Source organism: Vombatus ursinus, unplaced genomic scaffold, assembly GCF_900497805.2.
Source record: "Vombatus ursinus unplaced genomic scaffold, bare-nosed wombat genome assembly UNPS02014874.1, whole genome shotgun sequence".
NCBI lineage: Eukaryota > Metazoa > Chordata > Mammalia > Diprotodontia > Vombatidae > Vombatus > Vombatus ursinus.
Genome location: NW_020954652.1, coordinates 13,946,667 through 13,971,232, shown reverse-complemented (window position 1 = coordinate 13,971,232; position 24,566 = coordinate 13,946,667). Strand labels below are relative to the sequence as shown.

At 38.1% G+C, this 24,566-nt stretch overlaps 1 protein-coding gene across 1 annotated transcript in view; it reads left to right on the top strand.

The window, feature by feature from the left end:
* ACSS3 (acyl-CoA synthetase short chain family member 3) overlaps window positions 1-24,566 on the top strand; it is a 232,852-nt gene that overhangs the window by 138,227 nt on the left and 70,059 nt on the right. Inside the window, exon 8 of the mRNA XM_027842539.1 lies at window positions 768-919. Within this exon, the coding sequence (XP_027698340.1) occupies window positions 768-919 (152 nt within the window). The remainder of the gene's footprint in view (window positions 1-767; window positions 920-24,566) is intronic.

Here is a 24,566-nt window from a genome sequence, read left to right as displayed (position 1 = left end):
TTTTTCAATCTACTATTGCATGTTGCCTCTCATATACATTTTTAATGATTTTTACATACATTTGTAACATATTGTCTGTGGATAGAGAGGCACCGGGATGGGAAGCTGGGGTAAGAGTTGACTTTTTCTTAGAACTTCCTGCAGCAGAGTTCTCTGCTCTGAGGTGTTTGTGGAGCCAATGACCCTCCTGAATATTTCCCTTCATTGAAAAAAAATATGAGTCCTCCTTTTATTTCTTAGTGGTATGCTAGAAAGCCATATGCTCCAAACTCTGGAAAACCTCTTCATTCAAGCTAATTCGGTCCTTATACACAGGACCAAGAGTGTGTAACAAAATCTCACTTCGTATATGGTGTCATCCATATAACATCCAAACTTCATCCAATAACTTTGACAGACTTTGAAAAACAGTCTAAGATTTTTTGATTGATTAAAAGATGTTCTCCCTCAGCTAAGGCATCAGAGCTAAAATGGGGTAGGGCAGCTTTCAAGCCCACCTTTAAATTCCTTATATTTCTGCAGTATTTTTAAGCTTTACAAAATGCTTTCATCACAACAGCCCCGTGGGGTAGGTAGGTAGGGAGTGTGTATTTGTATTATATGAACTAATACTGGAAGCATGGAATCTTTTAAACAAACAAAATGAATACAGATTTATTGAAAACCATTTTTAATTGCTTTTTCTCTGTTAAGTGCACAAGTCTTGAACTGTCAAGAAAATATGAGCTATTTTTATCCAGTGACATTTTTAATTAATCTCATTGCAGGGGAAGCCTGTGGGAACACCAGATGCTGGGGCCTACTTCCGTGTGCTCTCGGAGCATGGAGTGGTGGCCTTGTTTACAGCACCAACTGCAATTAGAGCCATCCGTCAGCAGGACCCTGGGGCAGCTCTGGGGAAGCAGTACTCTTTGACAAGGTGAAGTAAGGATACTGGGACAAGTCACAATCAAAGCCAAGATCTGAAGCAGTGAAAGGGTTATGTTCTGAGGAGCTTGAGTACCTCTATGGGTGGAGCTAAAATAGTCTGAATGTTCTTAGGATTGACTATTCAAGAGATAGCTTTAAAATGGAAGAGTATAGCATGGATATCAAAATGTTTTATGGGATTGCTTCATCTAATATCACCCCTTGATATAATATCATTTCAACAAGAGTTGAAAGTTAGTGGGAATAGGGGAAGGCTTTCTCTTTCACAAAAAGAAATGCTCTGCTGTTTGGACTGTGACTGACTTTGGGGGTTGGAGAGGGAGAGGGAATCAGACCTATGATTTCATCATAGAATCATAGATTTTGATAATTGTAAGGGACTTCAGAGACCACCTTGTCCAAACCAGATACAAAAGGATTTCCCATTTTGACATAACCAAGTAATCACCCCGCCCCTGCTTAAAGACTTCCAAGGAAAGGAGATCCACCATTTCTTGAGGCAGTCCATTCCACTTTGGGACAGCCCTAATTAGGAGGTAGTTTGCTTCCATATAACTTCCATTCATTGCTGCTGGTCCTAGAACAAGTCAAGGCAGGTTTCCATGTGATAGCCCTTCAGATACATGATGATAGCTACTAAATTCCCCACCCCACTGAGTCTTGTCTTCTCCTGGATAAACTCACCCATTCCTTCAATTGATCCTTATGTGACAAAGCCTCAAAGTCTGTCATCATCCTGATTGTCCTTCTCTGGACTATCCCCTGCTTATCATTATCATTCTTAAACCATAGGAGCATTCTATTAAAGCACTAAGTGCAACAATGTCTGAACTGTACTTGGGAATCTGAGCTCCCACCAATGCCAATCAGTAACAGGAAGGAAGGGAGGAAGGGAGAAGAGGAGGAAGGAAGGAAAGAGGGAGGGAGGGACAGAGGGAAGAGGGAAAGAAGGAAAGAAAGAAATAAGCATTTGTTAAATACTACAGGCTAGCCACTGTGCTAAGCACTTTAAACATATCTCATTTGATGCTCACAACCATCCTGGGAGGTAGGTACTACTATTATTCCTCCCATACAATTGAGAGGGGCAGATAAATGGCAAAGTGCGCAGAGTGCCAGTCCTGGAGTCAGGAATACTCGTCTTCCTGAGTTCAAATCTAGCCTCAGAAACTTACTAGCTGTGTGACCCTAGTCACTTTGCCCTGTTTGTCTCATTTTTCTTATCTGTAAAATAAGCTGGAGAAGGCAATGACAAACCGCTCCAGTGTCCTTGCCAAGAAAACCCCAAATGGGCTCACAAAGAATTGGACACTACTGAAATAACAAAAAAAGACAAAGAAGGTCCCAAGCTGCATTGTGGAGGAAACCTCCTCACCTGGAAGTTTCTTACAGCAATAAAGTCACAGGTGCAGTCCCCATCCTTACTCCATGAAAAAGATGAGAAGAATGATGTAAGATGAAGAATAGAGACAACAATTAATGTTTATATAGAGCTTTAAGGTTTGCAAAGCTCTTTACAGGGATTATCATAGATCTGAGAGTTGGCTAGAGCCCTGAGGGGTTCATTGACTTGTCCAGAGTCACACAGCCAGTATGTGTCAGAGACAGTCCTGAATCCTCATCTTCCTGACTCTGATGACCCTGGAGGAGAGAGTAGGGCTGATGACTTTGCACAGCTCTGTCTCCCTTAAATCCAGTTCACTTGTAAGCCAAGACCTCACCCTCCTGACATCACTGGTCATCTTTGAGAATGAAGGACCAACAATAACAGAAATCCTAGATTATAGTTTCTATCCCCTATGCTGCACAGCTTCTCTTTCAATGAGAGGTCCCCACTGTGTGTGAATGTGAATACATACATATGTGTGTATGTGTGTGTATACATATATGTGTTAAATTATCTTTGTAGGTTTTGAAATTTTGATGGTAATTTGCATAGGGAGATTATTATTTGACCTAATATATTTAGATAAAATACTGAAAATCACTATAAAATTATGAAAATTTGCTGAGTCTTGCCCATAAAGCAGGATTAGATTGCCTTTTGTTTTCTAACAATATTTCTGCATATGTTGATTATCTTTCTGTTATTTTAGAGGCTGATTTCCCCATCCATTTCAGTTTAATAATATGTACATTGAAGGGTGATTATAGCTGTTTATATCTTCAAAGCACTTTCCAAACTTCAGTTCTCATAGCATCTCTTTGAAGTCGGTTATTAATATCAGAAAATGAGACATAGAGAATCCAATAACCATCTCATGTCAAAAAGATACTCCCTGAATGAAATGATCTTTTAAATTGCAGACCAAAGGATTAGATTCTTTGGCAGCTCTTTCTTAAAGAAGGGAGGTTGGAATAATGTTTTTGAGGGAATAATATGGGGTATTTTGGTGGCTCTGTGATATTATCAGGGCAGATTCAGCTCAGCTTTGGGAAATATTCATTTTGAGTGGTGGACTGAAGGAAGTCTGAATGAATCTACTGATATTCAGAGAAGAATCATGCATTCAGATTTAGATCTCAAAGGGATAAGTGAGTTATCTAAGATCACATTGCTAGTATCTGGCTAGCCAAGATTTGAGCCCAGTTCCTTCTCTTCCAAATCTAATGCTCTTTTCACTAAGCCAATGCACAACTATTAAATATTAACTCTAATATTAAACACCTTAACATCCTCTCAAATCCCTTTTCCCTTAATAGGTCACTATTTTCCCTCCTCCCAATTAGCCCCCCCCCCCAAATCTAGTTCTCAGTGATTTTTTTGCTAAAGATCTATTTGAGTATGGCTAGCCTATGTACCATCAGAAAGTTATATTGGCTCTTCTGATTCACTCCTACTCACCCATGAACACACCCTATGTGTAGTTGAGTAGGTTAAGATAGGTGTCCAAGTAAGTGAAGTCATCCCATCTGATGAACAGTATTGTTTTCCTCTGTGTTGATTTATATATATTTCTATTATTTATAGAGAATACCTCCCCTCCCCCCACCAAAAGTATCCTTTGCAAAAGCAGGGTCTGTGTCAACTACATAGTTTTTACCCAAGCATTTCCTAAATGAACACTATGTTAATATTATTTTGTTACTGTTGTTCAATCATTTCAGCCATGTCCAACTCTTTTGATCTATTTGGGGGGGTTCTCTGGGCAGAGATACTGGAGTGATTTGCCATTTCCTTCTCCAGTTCATTTTACAGATAAAGAAACTGAGTCAAACAAGGTCATGACTTACCCAGACTCACATAGCCACTAAGTGTCTGAGGCTGGATGTGAACTCATGAAAATGAGTCTTCCTGATTCTAAATCCAGTGCTCTATCCACGGTGCCATCTAGATTCTCCCATAATATTAATTATAGCCCTCAAATTATGGAACTGTAATGGGATCATGGAGCCACAAAGGTGGAATGAACCTCAAATCATTATCTGTGCTGACCTCTCCCTGCCTCCATTTCTGAGAAAATCTAACACCTAAATTGTGATCTTATTTTTAATAATCTTTAAGGGTGAAGATGAAAAACAACATCATAACCTAAGATGCTTAAAAAAATTAATCTTAGAGGCAGCCAAATGGTGAAGTGGATGGAGCAGCAGCCCTGGAGTCAGGAGGACCTGAGTTCAAATCCTGCTTCAGATACCTAGTAGCTGTGTGACCCTGAGCAAGTCATTTAACCCCAATTGCCTCAAAAAAAATTAATCTTACTGTATTTATAAGAGAAAGTGTGGTATAGAGGTTAGAAAACCAGCTTGATCAGAAAGACCTGGGTTCAATTCCTGCTTCTGACACAATACTGGCTATGGTACCATGGGCAAGCCACTTAAACTCAGTGACCCAAGGCAATATTCTAAAATTGTAAAATACAGAAGTTATCAATAAGCATTGGTGCAGAGAAAATTGCTTCCTTAATCTGAAGTTTTCCTGTATCATTGATAATATATCATTGATAATCTGGGTTCCCCACCACCCAGCTCCCTATCTATATGTATAACCCTCTGTCCAAAAATCCAATATTAATTTCAATTATCCTGCAGTTCTTTGACTTGTACCTATAATTTTATCTATGATGAGTAAACTTCTTTCCCTGAAAACTGTTTCTTCCATAATAAGTTTCTTAATTTTGAATCATTGACATAAATTCCTCCTCAACACTAATTCTGTAATACAATTAGCTTAATGCATGACTATGATTTTTACCAGTAGGTTACCTTGCTAATCTGTCCCTTTTCCAATATATGTTGCTATGCCATTAAGATTGTTTGCCAACTGGCTTCCAATGCTGTAATTTGGATTAGACACCATCATTAATGGTACATTGGCTTAAAAAAATAGAGCTCTTATCTCTCTATTTTCTCTCAGAACACATTTTGGAAAATGGTTTTCTTAACAAAGAAAAAAAATTAAAAATGCAAACACTCTTAAGTTTGATGTTGTCTTAAAACACTAGGGGTAGCAAACTTTCAGTAGTACTTGAGACACAATAGGTCTTTCAGAGTAAAAAAAAAACAGATGGAAATGGACAAAAATACAAATTCTCAAAATAAATTTAAGGTTAATTAGAAGTAGGAGATTAACAAGAGATGCAAATTTGGTTTCAAGTGGTTGATTTGGGTTTTCATATAACTTAGTGATTTGAAGTTTTTTTTTTTTTTTTTTTTGGTGGTTCTCAGTTCTTCTCCTCTGACATGATTCTGTCCCTATCAATTGTTATGTATTTTCTTGGCTTGTTTTGTTTTTTAAAAAGTGGGTGGATAAAAGTACTGTAGAAGTCATAAAGGATAGATTCAAATGACAAGAAGGAATTATGAAAGCTGTTATGAAAAAGAACAAAAAGTGGGAATTTCAGCTCAGAAGGCAGAAGGGGTGTGTGTGTGTGTGTGTGTGTGTGTGTGTGTGTGTGTGTGTGTGCGTTGGAAGATTCTTTGGAGGCCATCTAGTTGATCCCATAGCTAAATAGGAATCCTCTTTTTCATATCTCTAGTCACTACTCAGTTAGCTTCAAAGACCTTCCTTGATGGGAAATGGACTGCATTTAATGGCAGCCCATTCAATTTCTTGGCAACACTAAATAAATCTTAAATTTGATGACTGTAGTTATGAGCTTCTCCCTCACCAAAAAACAAAAAAACAAAAAAAACCCCAGAAAACAAAAACAAAAACTTGTTGGGTATTCTATAGAGCTCAAAGAGATCTGAGATCTCATAGGTGAAGTTGTGTCTCCAACAATGCAGCTCACTGCTCATTAATACTGGATCTATCCTTGTGTTACTCTAGTCCATACTTCCTCATAAGCTAACCACAGAGAGCCAAAACAATGTAATGGGAGCCTTCCTTGCTGTCTCCTGGCATCGTAAGGATAGCATTAGAGTATGTAGACTGTTTGCCAGTTACCTTTAGTTTTGTCACATGGCTATCCCCGATGACATCCTTTTCTCCTTCAAAATGCTATTTTTCTATGTTTCTTACTTCTCCTTTGCCCTCTTAGTGATAAGTGATAGGGATAGGGCTTAGACTTACCTGTGATTTCATTAGCATAGGGAACTCCCTCTACCTTTGCTAATCAGCATCTTCTGTGCAATTCATCATCTTTAAGACTTGCCTAAAACTCCCAGGAATACTATAGCCAAATTCCAGAGCTCCTAGGTAATGGAGGAAATATTGTAAGCAGGAAGAAAGAAACAATTCGAGTATTGTGGAGTTCACAGTCAGGATAACACAAGATTTAGCAGCTTCCACATTAAAGGATCAGAGGGCTTGGAATATGATATTCTGGAGGGCAAAAGAGCTAGAATTACAACCAAGAATCATCTACCTAGCAAAACTGTGTATAATTCATTAGGGTGAAAATGGATATTCAAGTATTCTTGATGAAAAGACCAAAACTGAATAGAAAATTTGACTTTCAAATATAAGACTAAAGAGAAGTATAAAAAAATAAACAGGAAAAGGAAATCATGAGGGACTTAAGGTTAAACTGTTTACATCCCTACATGGGAAGACGATACTTACAGCTCATAAGAACTTTCTCATTCTTAGGGCAGTTAGAAAGAGTGTATATAGACAAAGGGTGCAGGTGTGAGTTGAATGTGAAGGGATAATATCTAAAAAAAAAAATAAAACTAAGAATAAGAGAGGAATGTACTGGGAGAAAGAGAAAGATATTATGGGGTAAATTTTCTCACATAAAAGAGGCAAGAAAAAGCTTTTACAGTGGAGGGGAAAAAGAGGGAAGTGAGGGAGAGTGAATAAACCTTAATCTCATCAGAACTGCAGAGGGAATGGCATACACATTCAATTGGGTATAGAAATCTATCTTACCCTACAGGAAAGTAGGAGGAGAAGGGGATAAGAGAAGGGGGGTAGTGATAGAAGGGAGGGAAGATTGGTGGAGAAGGTTGTTTGCAGCAAAACTCTTAAGAAGGGACAGGGTGAAAGGAGAGAGAAAATAGAATAAATGGAGGGATAGGATGGAGGGAAATACATTTAGCAATAACTGGGGGAAAATTGAAGCAAGTTTCTCTGATAAAGGCCTCATTTCTCAAACATATAGAGAAATGAGTCAAATTTATAAAAATAAAACCCATTCCCCAGTTGATAAATGATCAAAAGATATGAACAATTTCCAGATGAAGTAAACAAAGCTGTTTATAGTCATCTGAAAAAAAATGCTCTAACTTGATTAGAAGTTGATTAGAGAAATGCAAATTAAAACAATTCTGAGGTACTACCTCATACCTATTAGATTGGCTAATAGGACAGAAAAGAGAAATGAGAAATATTGGAGGGGGTGTGGGGAAAATGAGATATTAATTCATTGTTGGCAGAGTTGTGAACTGATTCAACCATTATGTAGAGCAATTTGGAACTATGCCCAAAGTGCTATAAAACCATGTACTAGCAATACCAATACTAGATCTGTATCCCAAAAGAGATTTTAAAAAAAAGGAAAAGGAAAAGGACCTATATGTACAGAAAATATTGATAACAGCTGTTTTCTGGTGACAAAGAATTAGAAATTGAAAGGATGCCCATCAATTGAGGAATGGAAGAACAAACTGTAGTATGTAATTATAATGGAATACTATTGTGCTATAAGAAATGATGGGCAGGATGCTCTCAGAAAAACCTCGAAAGACTTACGTGACCCGATGCAAAGTGAAATGTACTGTGTACAAAGTAACAGCAATATTGTAAAATGATTAGCTGTGAATGACTTAGCTATTCTCAGCATTACAATGCTCCAAGACAACTCTGAAGGATATATGATGAAAAATGCCATCCATCCCAAGAGAAAGAACTGATGGTGTCTGAATACAGATTGAAGCATATTTTTAAACTTTATTTTTCTTAATTTTTTTTTTGGTCTCTGTTCTTTTACAACATGACTTTCATGGAACTGTTTTGCATGACTCCACATATATAACCTGTATCGAATTGCTTGCCTTCTCAATGAGGGGAGCTTGGGAGGGAAGAAGGGGGAGAGTTTGGAACTCAAAGTTTTACAAATGAAGATTAAAAATTATTTTTACATGTAACTGGGGAAAAATAAAATACTTAAATATAAAAAGAAAGAAAAAGACTTGCCCATGGTCACACAGGAAATACGTGTCAGAGGTTCGAGTTAAACCTGTGTGTTCCTGGCTTCTAGACCTGCCCCTTAGGGGCTATGCCAGGCTGCCTCTGTATGCTATTCATTTCAAATTCTTCAGAGGATTTAATGTTTTTTGACTTCCAGCCATACAGCAACACTGGTAGAATATTAACATTTCTTCAAAAACAGACCTTTTTTTCCTCAGAGAAGTTTTAAGTTATTAAAAGAGCATTTCCATTCCCTAAAAGCAATCCAGCCTTCTCTCCTCCTCTTGCTTAATTCTAGGCCTTGATCCTTGTCCATTTCTATATGTTCAAGTCAGATACTATTGGACCCGTGCTACTACTGTAAGACGGTTTTCCATTTTAACTTCATGCCATGATCTAGACAATATAAATTTTCTTTTTGCTTTCTCCCCACCCCACCTCATCCCAATATGGTTAGGCTAGACCCTTGTAGTGGCTATTTCATCTCTTCCAGAAGGTGCTGCAGCCTTCTAGGGTTGGATGCCATTATACTGATGGCGTGGAGAGGATGCTGGAGATTGGGAAGCTCAAAGATTCTGAGCAGTTCATTCATAAAAGAGAGAGAAGTAGTGGAGGGTAAAACCAGAATAGAAAAGCTTTGTGAGAGACTCAATTGTGCAAAACCATCCTCAGGGCATTCATAGATAAAATGGAAGGAAGACATCAAAATGAAGAAACATGGAAAAGATTTACAGAGATTTTTATGATCCCGCATGCTTAGACTGTCACATCAGAATTCTGGGTAGTGAGCACTGGTTTTGGAGTCAGAATCTAATCCTGCTTCTAAAAGTTACAAACCTATGTGACTTTGGAAAAGCCACCCCTCTAGGCCTCGTGAGAAGGATGGGGATGGATTAGGTGCCTTTTGAGGTCCCTTCCAGCTCTAAAGTTATGATCTTATATGTTTATAAGGGAGTTAGAAATTGCACTAGGGGTAGCTGGGTGGCACAGTAAATAGAGTACCAGGCCTGGAGTCAGGAAGACTCACTTTTGTGAGTTCAAATCTGGCCTCAGACACTTAGTAGCTGTGTAACTCTGGGCAAGTCACTTAATCCTGTTTGCCTCAGTGTCCTCATCTATAAAATGAACTGGAGAAGGAAATGGCAAACCACTCCAGTATCTTTGCCAAGAAAATCATGAATGAGGCCACAAATAGTCAGACAGGACTGAAATGATGACATAACAGCAACAGAAATTACACCAAACAGAACAAAGATAGGAAAAGCCGCTAAATGAGACCAAGTATACAGAGGCATAATCCACACCGGAAGGGACACAGTTGGGAAGGCATTGAAGACTTTTATGATTCACAAAATATCTGAAAGCAGGGAAGATAACAAATGCATGGGAAACATCCCAGAGCTTATTAATAATGGAGAAAAGGTGAATGACAAAACACCCACCAGCTACCAACCTATAACGCCCACTTTTCCATCAACATACAATTTTTATAAGACTCATCTGTAAACACATTGAAGGCATTCTTGATGAGGATGTTAGTAGGATACAAGCAGACTTTCAGAGGTTTTATTCTACAGCAGATTCTATTCCCTGGTAGATATAACAGATAACTTTGTCCAGAAGTCGTCTGATCATAAATGTCAGGCAAGACATAAAACAGAGAAGCATATTCCTTGCCAAAAGTATTCTCCACATGCCCAAAGGAGATTCAGGGCAGAGTTCAAGTTGAAGCAATATTCTCTTCAGATATTTTCTAAGTGTTGAAAATGACAGCAAATGTGTTGTCAGTGTTTATGTGTCTATGTGTGCCAATGAATAAGTATTAAATTATCTACCTTGAATTATTGGAGCAAGTTATTTCAAAGATAACCAGTTGTTAAAAGTAGTGTCAGCAGAACAGTTTAAAATTGCCAGATGCCTAGGACCCGTGACATATAAGCACTTAATGTTTGCTGAATTAAATTGTTAGAAATGTGAAGGTTTTCAATTTAGAAATAGGAGTTCCTCCAACTTATTATACTTTTATGTGGCTATTGAAATTTTGTTTTAAATGTCATGCTCTGAAGCCCTATTGGAGACTTTTGCATTCAAATAACTTTTAAGAAAAATCAAAAGAACCTAACAATTTTCTGATGGAAGTTTTCTCACTGCTTTAACTATAGAACTGTGGCCACAACTCTATTACTTTGCAGGATATTGAGGTCATTTAGCTTATATAAATATGAATGAGCTAGGATCTGGGGCTATTTTGAGACCTTTCTTTTTAAGGGAAGATTGAAATGTAAGAAAGAATGGCATTAGTGGAACCAAATTTGAGGAAGAAAGAAATTCTGCAGGTAAGGCAATTGCATTTAATGGTTGAAAATAACATCTGGACTTTGCTAAGTGGTTTTTGCTTAGAAATATTTGTTAGTTCTTAGTACAAACTCCTCAATAAAGGCTGTTGGGAGTATATGGCTGAACTAACTGCAATATGGAGATTAGAAAATTAAGGCTGATTATGAAACAGTCATAGGAATCCTGTCAGAAAACGTATGGCTTTGGGTCTAACTTTATGACACACAAAGGCAAAATTAATTAGACTAGTGTTAAGTAGCCACTTCTAACTGTATTGTGCACTATATTTCAAATATAGGAATGGCTTAAGAAGGGACATATATGTCTTTGTGTGTGTATACACACACATGTGCACACAGATAAGTAAACATGTAAACATGTATATACATGTGTATATAAATACATGTTTTGTTCCCAACCTGTGGTTCTATTAGTGTAGGCAACGCCCCTGTCTGGAAACTTCCTCAACCTTTTCAGACTGGCAACTCATCTTTAACTTCCTCTCTTTGAGAACTGCCATAGGCTCAACATACATTGTTAGAAATCGTCTCCTTCTCTAGGAACTCCTATGTTCAATAAACATTTATCAAGCACTCACTGAATTCCATGCACTGTATGAAGTGCTGGAGATACAAATAAGCAAAAAAAGGACAGATCTTGCCCTCAAGGAGCTTACAATCAATGGGGGAAAACAGCACAGAAAAGGAAACTGGAAAGCAGTGGGGTCTGGAGGGCACCAGAGGGCATCTTGTTCTATGGGGCTGAAATCAAGCAGAGTTGTAGATGGAAAAAGGAGTGTGAGCTGAAAGTCCAAATCCTACCCTCTATACAGGAGAACTTTAGGAGGAATTGATTGTTCCATATTCCTGCCCTTCAATCAGAGGGGAATCCAGAAGCTGTTGCCTATCCAAGGTGGAGTTGGCAACATGGTGATGAGATTTGAGTTGAAACAAAGCAGAACTGCTGATGGAAAGTGGCGTGTCCCTCTCTATATTAGTTCAATCCTTATCCCTATTATGTTTGTTATTATTACCAGAGAATTTACATGTTTTGATAGAGAGTCAACCTCAGAGTTATCAGAGTCTACCTGCCTCTGATACTTTCTATCTGTATGACTCTGGGCAAGTCACTTAGCTTCTGAGTTATGTAGGCAACTCTTGAAGACTATATAAATAGAAGAGCAGGTGATGATCTGGGAGTTTCCTTACTCACAACTTCCCTATACCTATGAAATAACAAGTCTTCACTTCCCAAACTTGCCATACCAAATTATTGTTATTGTCCTAATAATCAGGGTAGGAGTGGGCAGAGTTGATGGGGATTAACATTTTCATTTTCATTTAATATCAATGCATCTTATGAATTTTTGCTTATTAACTATAAACATTGAATGATACACTTCATTTAAAAAAATTATTCCTGTCTTTTGCCTCAATAACTCCTCATCCTGAGTTATCCAAGTCTATTTATTTCATCATTTCTTTTGTCTAATCAACTTGCTAAATCATTACTCTTTTCTACTTTCCTTTTGCTTAATTTTCAGATATATTTGATTGCCATATGTGACCCAATTTTGATGAAAATTGTGAAGTAACATTTTAGGTTCCATAGCCTTTCTGTGCAAGGTGTAATTTAAATGGCCCTTGGATGATGGTAGGATTTTGATAGACATAGATATGGAGGGAAGCAGCAGAAGGAATAGCATGAACAAAAACAGGAAATCTCCGGACCCCCTCCAGTGTCAGGGAGCTTCTAGCATACAGTAATGATGGCCTTTTTAAACTGAGGTCTTTCCTAGGTCTCAGTTTGAGGCAACACCCATTCATTGATTAAGGCTAGGTAAGAAATGAGGCAAAGAATGGCCTCTTTACCTAGTCAAAAAAAAAAGTCGATCTGGGAGAGGTTTTTGACCAAAATAGAAACAATTGCTATTCACACTCATTCTGAGTCATCTGGGCCAAAACAATGACCAAGTGAGTCTTGGGCTGGGACCTCTTGTTGGTTAATCAATGAGAGCCTGAGGGAAAGGAGGGAGTGAGAGAAGGAAGGAAGGGACATCAAGTGTCATCTAACAGAGGCAGAAGCTAATGGAACACTCTCTTAGCCTGCTGGGGCAGAGCCAAGACAAATCAAGCAGGTACAGTTGATTAGGGTGACTGACCAAGCAGAAAGGATAGTTCCAGATGTTTCTGGTAATTAGGTGGACTCTAGATATCTTTTCTTGGATAATACGTTTTATTCTTAGGACAACACTAAAGGGGGCTGTGCTTCTCTGGTTCCAAATCTAGAGGTTCTGACCTAATCTAATACAATCACTTAAATTTGGTTCTCCAATTTTGAAACTTCAGAGAATTTCAGTTTATATATCATTTGTTGTTTCTCTCCTTACCTAAATCCTGTACCTAATATAATGTTTGATAGAATATTATACTTGTAAATCTGTCTAGTCCTAGACCTTTTTCTTAGGAAACTTATTTATAGCTTGTTTTTCTGCCTTTTTAAGTTATCAGACAGATACTTAAAATGGGAAAATAATTTTACTTTCTTTACCATTATCAATTCAATTTATGTGAAAAATCCAATTAATCCTTAATTAACAAAACCATAGAACTTATTGCCAATATATACTTAAAGCCTGAATTTACGTGATAGATAAATTTTGGAAGCCAATCATATACATATGTATATAATTCTTAGAGAAAAAAATCTAATCCTGATGCTTTTCTCAAAATTTACTATTCAATGTATCTTAAAAATTTTACATTACATCTTTTCTTATTACCTTGTATAATCATTTCCCCCTTTGAAGGATATCATTCCTATATTATAATTTGACCAAAAATATAGGTTAAAATTGTAAGATGTTTATACTTGAATCCTATTATAGTAACTCAGAGATGTTCCAGTATCAATCTACTATTTAATAGATTTAATGTTGTACTTACAAAACTTCTTTATTATTAAAATTTTCTATAAAAGGAAAAAGAAGAACATAGTTATATCATAACAGAGGGAAAAACTCCCTTAGCTCTGTTTGATTCCAGGCATGAGTCATATCTGACAGCTGATCATGTAGTCATAGAGTGTTAAAGGAAAGGCTCAGGATTAATCAGGTGGGGAATTTTCCTTTTCCAGGAAGGAAATAACACCATATGGAAATAGAGTCAGGAGGATCTTAGCTAGACCGTGTCCTATGTTGTTCCCACAACCTTTCCCAGGCACAAAAATCTACCATTAAGCAGTGTGGACTGCCACACATGCCATTTTCTGCTTTTAGCTTTATGACAATTCAAACAGCTATCCCAGTAATCATAACTCAAAGCAAATTCATTCCCAGGAATTTGTACCTTAAATAGCAAAATTTCACAAACCTCATCTTAAGGCTTGAATAGCTTTCCTGATTAATCCTTTACTTATAAATTAAAACTACCCATATTCTGGGGCTTCAAACATACGGCAAATACCTGATAGTTGACTCATCATTAATATGTTGGTGCTACATTTTTATATCACCTTATATACTTTCATAATAGCCAAGATTTTCAAATGAAAGTCTACTATAATAAATATTATTGTTATTATTAATAGTATTACCTGTTTTATAACTAAATATACCTCATTAAATATTTAAGTTTTCAAATATCTAATTTTTATCACATCCTTTAAAGCCCAATTCATATGTAACAACATCTAGATTAAACTTTGCTCCAACAGCATTTCTGTTTTACAATGGTCTCTCAAATTTTACAATATAAATCTAGAAATACAAGAATAACACAAACAATAAACTTCAGATAGCATCAGTTGCATTTTCAAATTATCACATATAAAAATCATTGATCTTATTACCTTTGGCATTTTAAGACCACTTTTAAAGTTATCAAATATGAAATAGTTGCATTCAATTAGAGAAGTAATAATAATGTAGTACTTAGCATATGCCAGTCACTGTGTTAAGCCCTTTACAACCATTATGTCATTTTGATCTCATAACAACTACCATTATTATTTTTCTCTTTACAAATCAGGAATCTGAGGCACACAGATTAAAATAACTTGCCTAAAAGCATATAGTTAACAAGTTTTGCAACTGAAACAGAGAAAAGTGGACTTACCAAGAAGAGAGGCTGACTGGCTCCTCTACCTTGCACTGACATTCTAGATGCTGCCAGGGGCATTTGGACTGTGCTAGGCAGCAGTTGGATGGGGGCTGCAGAGGACTGGCCCTACCCTGGAGACACTGACTGACTGGGCTTTGAGGGGTGCAGCAGAGGGCACTGCCTAGGGATTGGTGTCAGAAAGAGGGAAGGAAGGAAGGAGCTTACATTTCTGATAGAGGGTGTGTGGTAGTATACAAGATGTTGTAAGGATTTTGTTAACCTCATTTCATAGAAATGTTCATTAAATACTCTGCATATATTTATATTTATTCATTACAGTGACTATATGTTATACACACACATATATACTTGTCTCCTCTATTAATATGTGAGTACAGATTGTTTCATTCCTTATATTTTTATCTCTAGCACCTAGCACAGTATTCCTCACTTAGTGGGGTTTAATAAAAATTTTCTGATTTATGGATTGTTTAAGTGACCTTTCCCACAAAACTACTAAGTACCTTAGCTATGTTTTGAACCTATTTTTCATAATGTCAACTCTAGACTGTATCAAAATGCCTATTTAGTGTCCTAGTTGGGGGGTGGGGGGGAAGACTAGAAAAAATAGTTTGGGATCATAAAAATAATGATTCTAATTGTCTTTGAGCATGCAATGAAACTCTGCCAAGTCTCTAGTTGGCCTCTCCAAGGAGGTCATTTAGCCGCAACTTCCTGATCTTCTGGTTTCTAGCTTGATGATTATTGGCTTGACTTGAATTTGCCCAAGATTATCAATATTGACATGGGTCAGTTCTTCTAATAAAATATCAGTTCATTGATCATTGAACAAAAATATCACATCTAGAATGAAATCCAGTTAACAGCATTTATTAAGTGCCTACTCTTTGCCAGGCACTGAGCTGAGAAAGGCAAAAACAGTTCTGCACTCAGAGAGCCCAGTCTAATGGAGGAGACAAGAGGAAAAAACCATTTACAATATATAATATATACATTCATACAATATATATGTACTGTATACAGAATAAAATGAAGATAATTTCAGAGAGAAGGCACTAGCATTAGGGAGTAACAGGAGAATCTTCTTATAGAAGGTAGGATTTTAGATAAAACTTGAAGGAATCTAAGGAAGAAGACACAAGGAGGGAGAGCAGCCTAGACGTGAGAGGCAGTCAGTGAAAAGGCAAAATCAGGAGATGGAGTATCTTGTGCAAGGAATAGCAAGGATTCCCTCTGTAATTGCAGCAACTAGGTGGCATCATGGATAGAATGCCAACCCTGGAGTCAGAAAGACATCTTCATGAGTTGAAATCTGGCCCCAGACACTTAGTAGCGGTGTGACCCCAGGCAAGTTACTTAACTTTGTTTTCTTCAATTTCTTTATCTGTAAAATGAGTTGGAGAAGGCAGTGGCAGACCTTTCCAGTATTTTTGCTAAGAAAACCCAAATGGGTCCAGGAAGAGTCAGATACAACTGAACAACTATAACAAACCTCTATAATTGCAAGTATAGAGAGTATTCCTTGTAAATTGGAGAGGAGTAAAAGGCAAGAGGATTGGTTGTTGACCTTCGTTTACATCCCTTTGAAGCATTCAGAACTTCTCCATTTGCTGTAACCAATGGTTCCATATATGGGTGGTGTGGTGATTGGTGGAGCACCTGTGTTTTCTTGGAGTAAATTGTGAGGCCAAAATTAGCACAAGCAGCAGAGAATCCATACCTTGTTGCGTCTCACCTTCAGAGGCTGCATTGAGTGCACAATCATCTGAAAACAGAAAATCATGCACCAACACTCCCTCCACTTTGTAGTCTTTTCAAGTTGAAGAATTTACCCATTGGTGCAGTAGCTGACCTTGATGCTATGTTTATCCTCATTGAAAGCATTTGACAACATGGCTGAAAACATCATGCTAAAAAAAGGGATTGAAAAGAAGATTGGAAAGGGCTTTAAAAGCCAAATGGAGGGTTTTATATTTAGTCATGGAGGTAATAGGGAGCCACTTGAGTTTACTGAATGAGGGAGGGGAAAGGTGTGTGGATGTGGTCAGACCTTCGCTTTAGGAAAATCACTTTGATAGCTGAGGGAAGGGTGGACTGGAATGGGCAGAGATGAGGCCAGTAGACAAAGTGGATGACTGTTGCATGAATCCATGAGTGCAATGATGCTCCAGAGAATTTAATTTCATGTTTATAGATAGTATAGAATGTAATTGTCTATTTCCTTTTCTCCTCTTCCACCATTGTTAAAGCCAAAACATAGGAACTGGGGCCTTTAAAATGTTTTCTTTTGTTTGATGGGTTGATAGGGTCAAAGAAATCGTCACATAATGTGCCTGCTAGTGATGAACCTCTCTGAACTTGGATTTGCCGTTGGACAGCAGTCTTAGTTTATCATCAGCCTGCCAGAGCTTGCATAGCCTTAGAAGACCCAAGGTTATCTCTGTCCCATGATGAGGCATTCTCAGTTCTGGTTAGACAGGTCTACTTACTGTTCTTTCTACACGATGTTCTGTTTCCTACCTTTGTGCTTTCGTATAGACTATCCAGGCCTAAACTATACGCCCTCCTTGCCTCTCCCTGTTGGAATCCCTATATTTCTTCAAAACTCACCTTCAAAGCCATTCTTCACTTCCCCCAGTTGCTGGTATTTCCTGCCTGGCCAGCAATCATCATATCTTTACTTTATCTTGTAATTCACCCATCTGTACATATATTATTTCTTGTTAGTAGAATGGTTGTTCTTGGGAAGAGACTGTTTAGTTTCGGGTTTTGTATCCTCCAGATACTTACAAAATATCTGGCACATAGTAGGGACTTAGTAAATACTTAATGCACTGAATTAGATTGAATTCAACATCTGCTGTTAATCACAATGAACAACCTCTTCAGGGTCACCTAAAGTCTTTGGATCAATGTGTAACCTTTTTGAATGATTAAATATCTTTTAGTGTATGCAAAAGATCTGTCTTTCCAAATCAGCCTGGAACATAATTTGACTAGATCTTGACCTCAATACTTTGAGAAGTATGTGAACTTGTCCTCATCATAATTTTTAATCAAAACTGTCTGAGTGCACATTCTCTCTCATCGGATAGGTTTTAAGAGGCTTTAGGAGCCTGGTGCTTTGGGTATTACTATGCAAGCATGCTCATATTTTTTTCATTTCAGGGATAGATTTTCAATCCATTTCTAATTTCATAATTTACATATTAGTTCAAAACCCTATATTTTTAATGTTGTTTTTCCTGTATCACTTGAATTATAACATTGGTTCCCTCCCTCCAATACTATTGATATCTTTACTTTATGTTATAGAATAATGGAATTTCAGAGTTGCAATGGACCCTCCCTTCCTTCCTTCTTCCCTTCTTCCCTCTCTCCAATCTTCTTTCTTCCTTCCTTCTTTTCTCCCTCTTTTCCTCCCTCCCTTCCATTCCTCCCTCCTTCCTTCCTTTCCTGCTTTCCTTCTCTCCTTCACCCCCACCCACCTTTCTTCCTTCCATTCCTCCCTCCCTTCCTCCCTTCCATCCTTTTCCCCTTCCTTCTCTCCTCCCTCCAACCTTCCTTCCTTGCTCACTTCTTTCCTCCATTCCTTCCTTCTTTTCTTCTTTCCTTCCTCCCTTCTTTCCTCCCTCCCTCTTTCCCACCTTCCTCCCTCTCTCTTGCCTCCCTTCCTTACTTCCTCCTCCATCCCTCCCTCCTTTCCCCCTTCCTTTCCTTCCTTCTTTCCTTCTTCCCTCCTTTCCTCTTTTTCATCCACCTTCCTTCCTTCTTTCCTGCCATTCCTCCCTCCAACCTTCCCTCCTTCCCTCCTTCCTTCCTTGCTTCCTTCTTTCCTTCCTCCTTTCCTCCCTTTTTCTCTTCTCTCCCTCCCCCCCCATCCTTTTCCCCTCTCTCCTTCCTTCCTTCCTTCTTTCCTCACTATCTCCCTTTGTCCTATCTTCCAACCTAACCTAGGGGGAAGGAAAAGAACATCAAAACTCTTATAGCAAATAAACATAGGAAACCAAAATAATCTCCCTCATTAACCAAGTCCAAAAATGTATGTCTTATTTTTCTCTTCGTAACTTCACTACTTTTCTGTTAAGAGATGTGTAGTATGCTTGATTATCAGTTCACCTGGAAAGGTCATCTAGTCTTACCTGTGGAATCAGGAATCCCAAGGACAACATCCCATATAGGTGGTCATCTGGTCATAGCCAATGACCTTGTGGGATGTCAATAGTCTATGACATTTTAGGGTTTCATCATTTACTCTACTAACAGTTGCCTCTAAAAATGCCTGTCAGGTGAGGTAATCCTTGAACAGATGAATTTTATTGGTTTCATATATCATTATTTTATTATTGTTATTATTATTAATTATCATTATTATTATCATCATAGGATTTGTCATCTCATTGGTATAGAGAGCTTCCAACTCTCCAGTCAATACTTGATGTTGTCTCATAATACATCATAATATAGTTACCATCAGTATGGTGCTTTAAGATTTGCATAGTAGTTTATATACACATACATACATGTAAATAATACATATATAGCAAAGAAAATTATATGTGCAGACAATATTACATGTATATACAATATATGTATAGATTTTATATAGAGATTTATATATATGTACATATATGTATATTATTACACATTTGAATATACATGCAACATGCATGTGTGTACATGTTTCCCCTTCCCTTTGAATTCTCGTAACAGCCTTGGCAGGTGGGCATTACTATTATCCACATTTTACAAATGAGGAGATTGGAGCTAAAAGAAGTTGACTTGCACAGGGTCACACAGCTAGTAGGTGTCTGAGGTGGGATTTGAACCCATTTCTTCCTGATTCCCACATCTAACTCAGTAACCACCATACCAAGGGACATGTATAGAGCTAGGGCTACAATTCCTAAACTCCCTTCTTGCCATGACCTTTTGATACCAGCTCTGTAAGCTAGTTAAATTGAGGGAATTCGAGGAAAAGGGAAATACCCACATCCACATTGGATTAGCTAATCCCAACCCCTGATTTTTAAAGATGAGGACACCGAGACCTGTTGTTGAGTTGTTTAAGTTGTGTCTAAATCTCCATGACCCTATTTGGGTTTTTTTTTTTTTTGGGCAGAGATGCTGGAGTGCCATTGTCTTTTGTCTTCTCCAGCTCATTTGACAGATGAGGTAACTGAGACGAACTGGGTTAAGTGATTTGCCCAGGGTCACACAGCTAGTAAAGGCCTGAGGCTGGATTTGAACTCAGGAAGAAGAGGCAGAAGCTCTATCCACTGTACCACTTAGCTGCCTCATACTGGGGCCCAGGTAGATGAATTGACTTTTCCGGGATCACCCAAGTAGAAGTGACAGAGCTGCTGTTGGAACCCTTGTCTCATGACACCAAGTTCAGTGCCTTTTCTGCAGGCCATGCTGCCTCCTGTTCTTTTCATCTTTTCTTCCAGTGCCTTAGGCATGAATTAGTGCTTGAGAAAGAAGTCTTGATTATAGCACAAAAGATAGGGCTCCATTCTATCACTGATGGAGTTGTGTCTTCAAGTGCATATACCCTTTTTGCACAGGTTCCAGAATTTAAAATGCCTCTGTCTCCTAACACATGCACAAAAAAATGATGATTGCTATACTTATTCTAAATAATAATTAAAAATAGCTAGTAATTATAGAGTACTTTGCAAGATACTTTAGACACATTATCTCATTTCATTCTCACAAGAACCCAGTGAGGTAGGTGCCTTCATTATTGCCATTTTACAGGTGAACAAACTGAGGCTGAAGGAAGTTATATGAATTTTTAGGAGTCATACAGTTAGTTATTGTCTGAATCAGCATTTGAACCCTGGTCTTCCTGACTCCATGTCCAACATGTGAGCTCTTGAACCAGTGGTCCTGTACTCAAACCTCAGCTTGCCACTTACTATCTGTATGCCATTGTACAACTCACTTCTCTGCTCTGGACCTTGGTCATCTATAAAATGAAAAGCATGGATTTTAAACTAAGACTGCTCCCTTGCCCTGGAGCTATAATCTTATGATCCTATGATATCTAATTGAGAAGATACCAATATGCCTTGGTAGAGAAATGTTCCTTTAAATTCCCCATATTATTAAATTTACACATACATAACCTTATGCATCCACACACACGTGTCTCCAGTCAATCAATAAGCTTTTATTTAATGCTGTTATGTTCTAGGCATTGTGCTGAACACACACACACACACACACACACACACACACACACACACATACACACACATGATGAATTCTCAGCCCTGATCAGCCCATTCTGCCCATCATCCCAGAGCTAATATGTAGTAGATCCTGGGATCAAACTTAGTTCTCCTCTGAGTCCAGCTCTCTTTGCCTAATACCTGACTGCCACCATTGGGCAGCTGGGTGGTTCAGTGCCTAGAGTGCCAGGCCTGGAGTCAAGGAATACTCATCTTCCTGAGTTTAAATCCAGCCTCAGACACTTACTAGCTGTGTGACTTAAGTAACTTAACCCTGTTTGCCTCAATTTCCTCATCTGTAAGATGAGCTAGAGAAGGAGATGGCAAACCACTCCAGTATCTTTCCCAAGAAAACCCCAGAGTCCCAAAGAATTGGACACGACCAAAACAACTGAAAAACAACGAAACTGCCACCCGAAAGTATGATTACACGACTGAGAAAATGCTATTACGTCAACCGCTTGAGGTTAATTTTGAACATTTCAGTATCAGTTCCTTTAAATTCTTCCATGGATTGCAGGAAATAAACATTCTTTAGCCAAGCTGCCGTGATTAGACTCTCTTCTCAGTAGCATTAGCAAATGAGTGACAGCTACCTTATTCTCACTTGAATTTGATGGGCCCAGTATCCCTGGAGATAGAAAAAGAAAATAGCTTATAGTCACTGGGGAGAATTATGCTTAGGGTATGAAATTAGGATTATACAATCTTAGAGGTAGAAGGGACCTCTTTAGGTCCTGCAGTTCAACCTGAACCTGAGCAGGGATGCTCTCTAAAATTTTTATGTAGAATTCTAGTTCTGGAGCTGGAAGGACCCTTGGAAGCCACCTAGTTCAATAACACTCATTTTATAGATGAGGGAAACTATACCAATGGAGATCGAGAGGCTTGGCCAAGATCATATAGGTTAGTAAATGGCAAGAGACAGGATTTGAACCCAGTCTGTGCAGTTTCTGTTATCAAATTGCCTCTGTTTCTTTGTGCCTTCCCCCACCCCATCACATAATGCCTTGCTTACAGTTTAGCCATTCGACAAATATTGTTGATTTTCCATAGCCCCAAATTGCAGAACCGAATATGGTTTCGACTGTTGTCATTCCAACTGTTTTGAGAAAGTTTGAGAAAGCACTTCAGCACCTCAGTTTGAGGGAAGGGGAAAGAGGGGGAAGAGGAAGGAGGAAGAGAGGGAGTCTCTTTTGTTCCTTGGCTTAGTTTAGCTGCTTTTATTTGTTATAAAGAAAGGCTCCCAGCATGGCAGAATAGGGTATAGATCTGGGAAAGGCTGATGCCAATATAAAAGACATTAAAATGTAAATCAGTAGAAAAGACATATAACAGCTGATCATTGTAAAAGCCATTAGAGGTTTTTTTTTTTTTTTTTTTTTAAGAGTGAAGCTAGAATGAGATCATTTTATTGGCTGCATAGCTTTGTACCAGATGGTGATTCCTTTTCCTGGTAAGACTTATTGAATGGCAATGCTATATTGAGCATTTAACATAAATTAGCTACATTCCATTTTTGGAAATTCATTGTGAAAATAACTTCCATTTTAGATGGAAAAAATTACCGTGAATGCCTTGACCTGGAAATGTTTAAAGTCCACATATCAAATCAAGTAAGCAAGCATTCATTAAGAACTTATTATGAGGTATACAAGCAGTTAGGTGGCAAAGTAGATAGAGAGCCAGGAAGACTCATCTTCCTGTGTTCAAATCCAGCCCTAGACTCGTACTAGCAGTGTGGCCCCTGGCAAGTCACTTAACTCTGTTTGCCTCAGTTTCCTCATCTGTAAAATGAGTTGGAGAATGAAATGGCAGATCACTCTAGTATCTTTGCCAGGAAAACCCCATATGCGGTCACAGAGTCAGACGTGACCAAAAAAATGACCAAACAACATATGGTAGATATTGCCCTAAGTGCTAGGGATTCAGAGAAGGTGAGAACAGTTCCTTCCTTCAAGGAACTCTTTAATGAAGAAAACAGCATTCAAACAACTATATATGTACAAAATAAATAGAAGGTAAATTGGAGGAAATCTCAAACAGAAGACACTGCTTGATGGGGACTGGGAAAGGCCCCTAGCAGCTGGGGGAGTGGAGTGAAGGGGTGGGGACAAAAAGGTAAAGCATTTCAGACAAGGAGGTAGCTAGTGGATGAGTGTAGAGTGGAAGGAATGGAGTGTTGGGTGTGACAAGCACCAGTGAGATGGCTACTGTCACTGTATCTGAGAGTACAAATTGATAAGTGAAGAGGAAGAAAGCAGGATGATCTGAAAGCCAAAATAGATTTTATATTTGATCTGGGAGGTAATGGGGAGTCACTGGATTTTGTTGATGTTTGTCCTTCATTTTAAGTGAACCAATGACACCAAGGGATGGTTGTATCTTGACTTGTGCATGAATTGAATTTAAGTGAGGCAGAGCTGTGTAAAGTCATCAGCCTCGCTCTCTCTTCCTGAATCATTGAAAGTCCAGTGGCAAGGCCAGGACTGAGAAAGTGAAGTGAGCTGATCAGACCTGCCCTGTAGGATGATCCCTTTGGAAGCCTTTGGGTGAGGGACCAGAGTGAGGAGAGCCTTGGGACAGACAGACCAACAAGCAGAGTATCGTAGCAGTTAAGCATGAAGTGATGAGTGTCTGCACCAGGGTTGTGACTGGGTTAGAAGAGAGAAGGGGCTTATGGAAGAGTTAGCATTTTACAGAGTTTCTATTTACTTAGAAAATAATAATCAGATTCACTTCAATTCAACAAGCATTTATTAAGTGTTTATTATGTGCTAGGAACTCAAAATACAAAGAAAAAATAAGCAAAAAACTCTTTACAGAGCTTATATTCTATTAAATCTATTTTTGATACAGTGTGTTCTGCTACCAGGTTAATCATAAAGGGACTTAATTTTCAGCTTTCCTACATAAGGTCTATAGAAGGAAAACATTTACAATATCCAGTGTACTGTTGAGGTGAAGTGAAAAAAAAAATGTTTTTGTTGATTGGCTGCTTAAGTTTTAGAAGGTCTTATTGATAAGGTTTTATGGAAATTAAACCTGTTAGTAAATGCACAACTTCATATGGTGGAAACAGAGGTCTAAAACCTGGCTTCTTAACCTTTTCCTCTCATGGCCCTCTTTGGCAGCCTACTGAAGCCTATAGGGTCCTTCTCAGAATCATGTTTTTAAATGCATGAAATAAAATATGTAGCATTATAAACGGAAACAATTATATTGAAATAGAATTATGAAAAAATAATTTTTAAAAATGTTCATGGACCCTAGGTTAAAGACTTCCGGATTTAAAAAAATGGGCATTCACAAAGTAAATTTTCCTAAAATTGATATATCACTTGTTGCTGTTTGGTGGTTTCCATC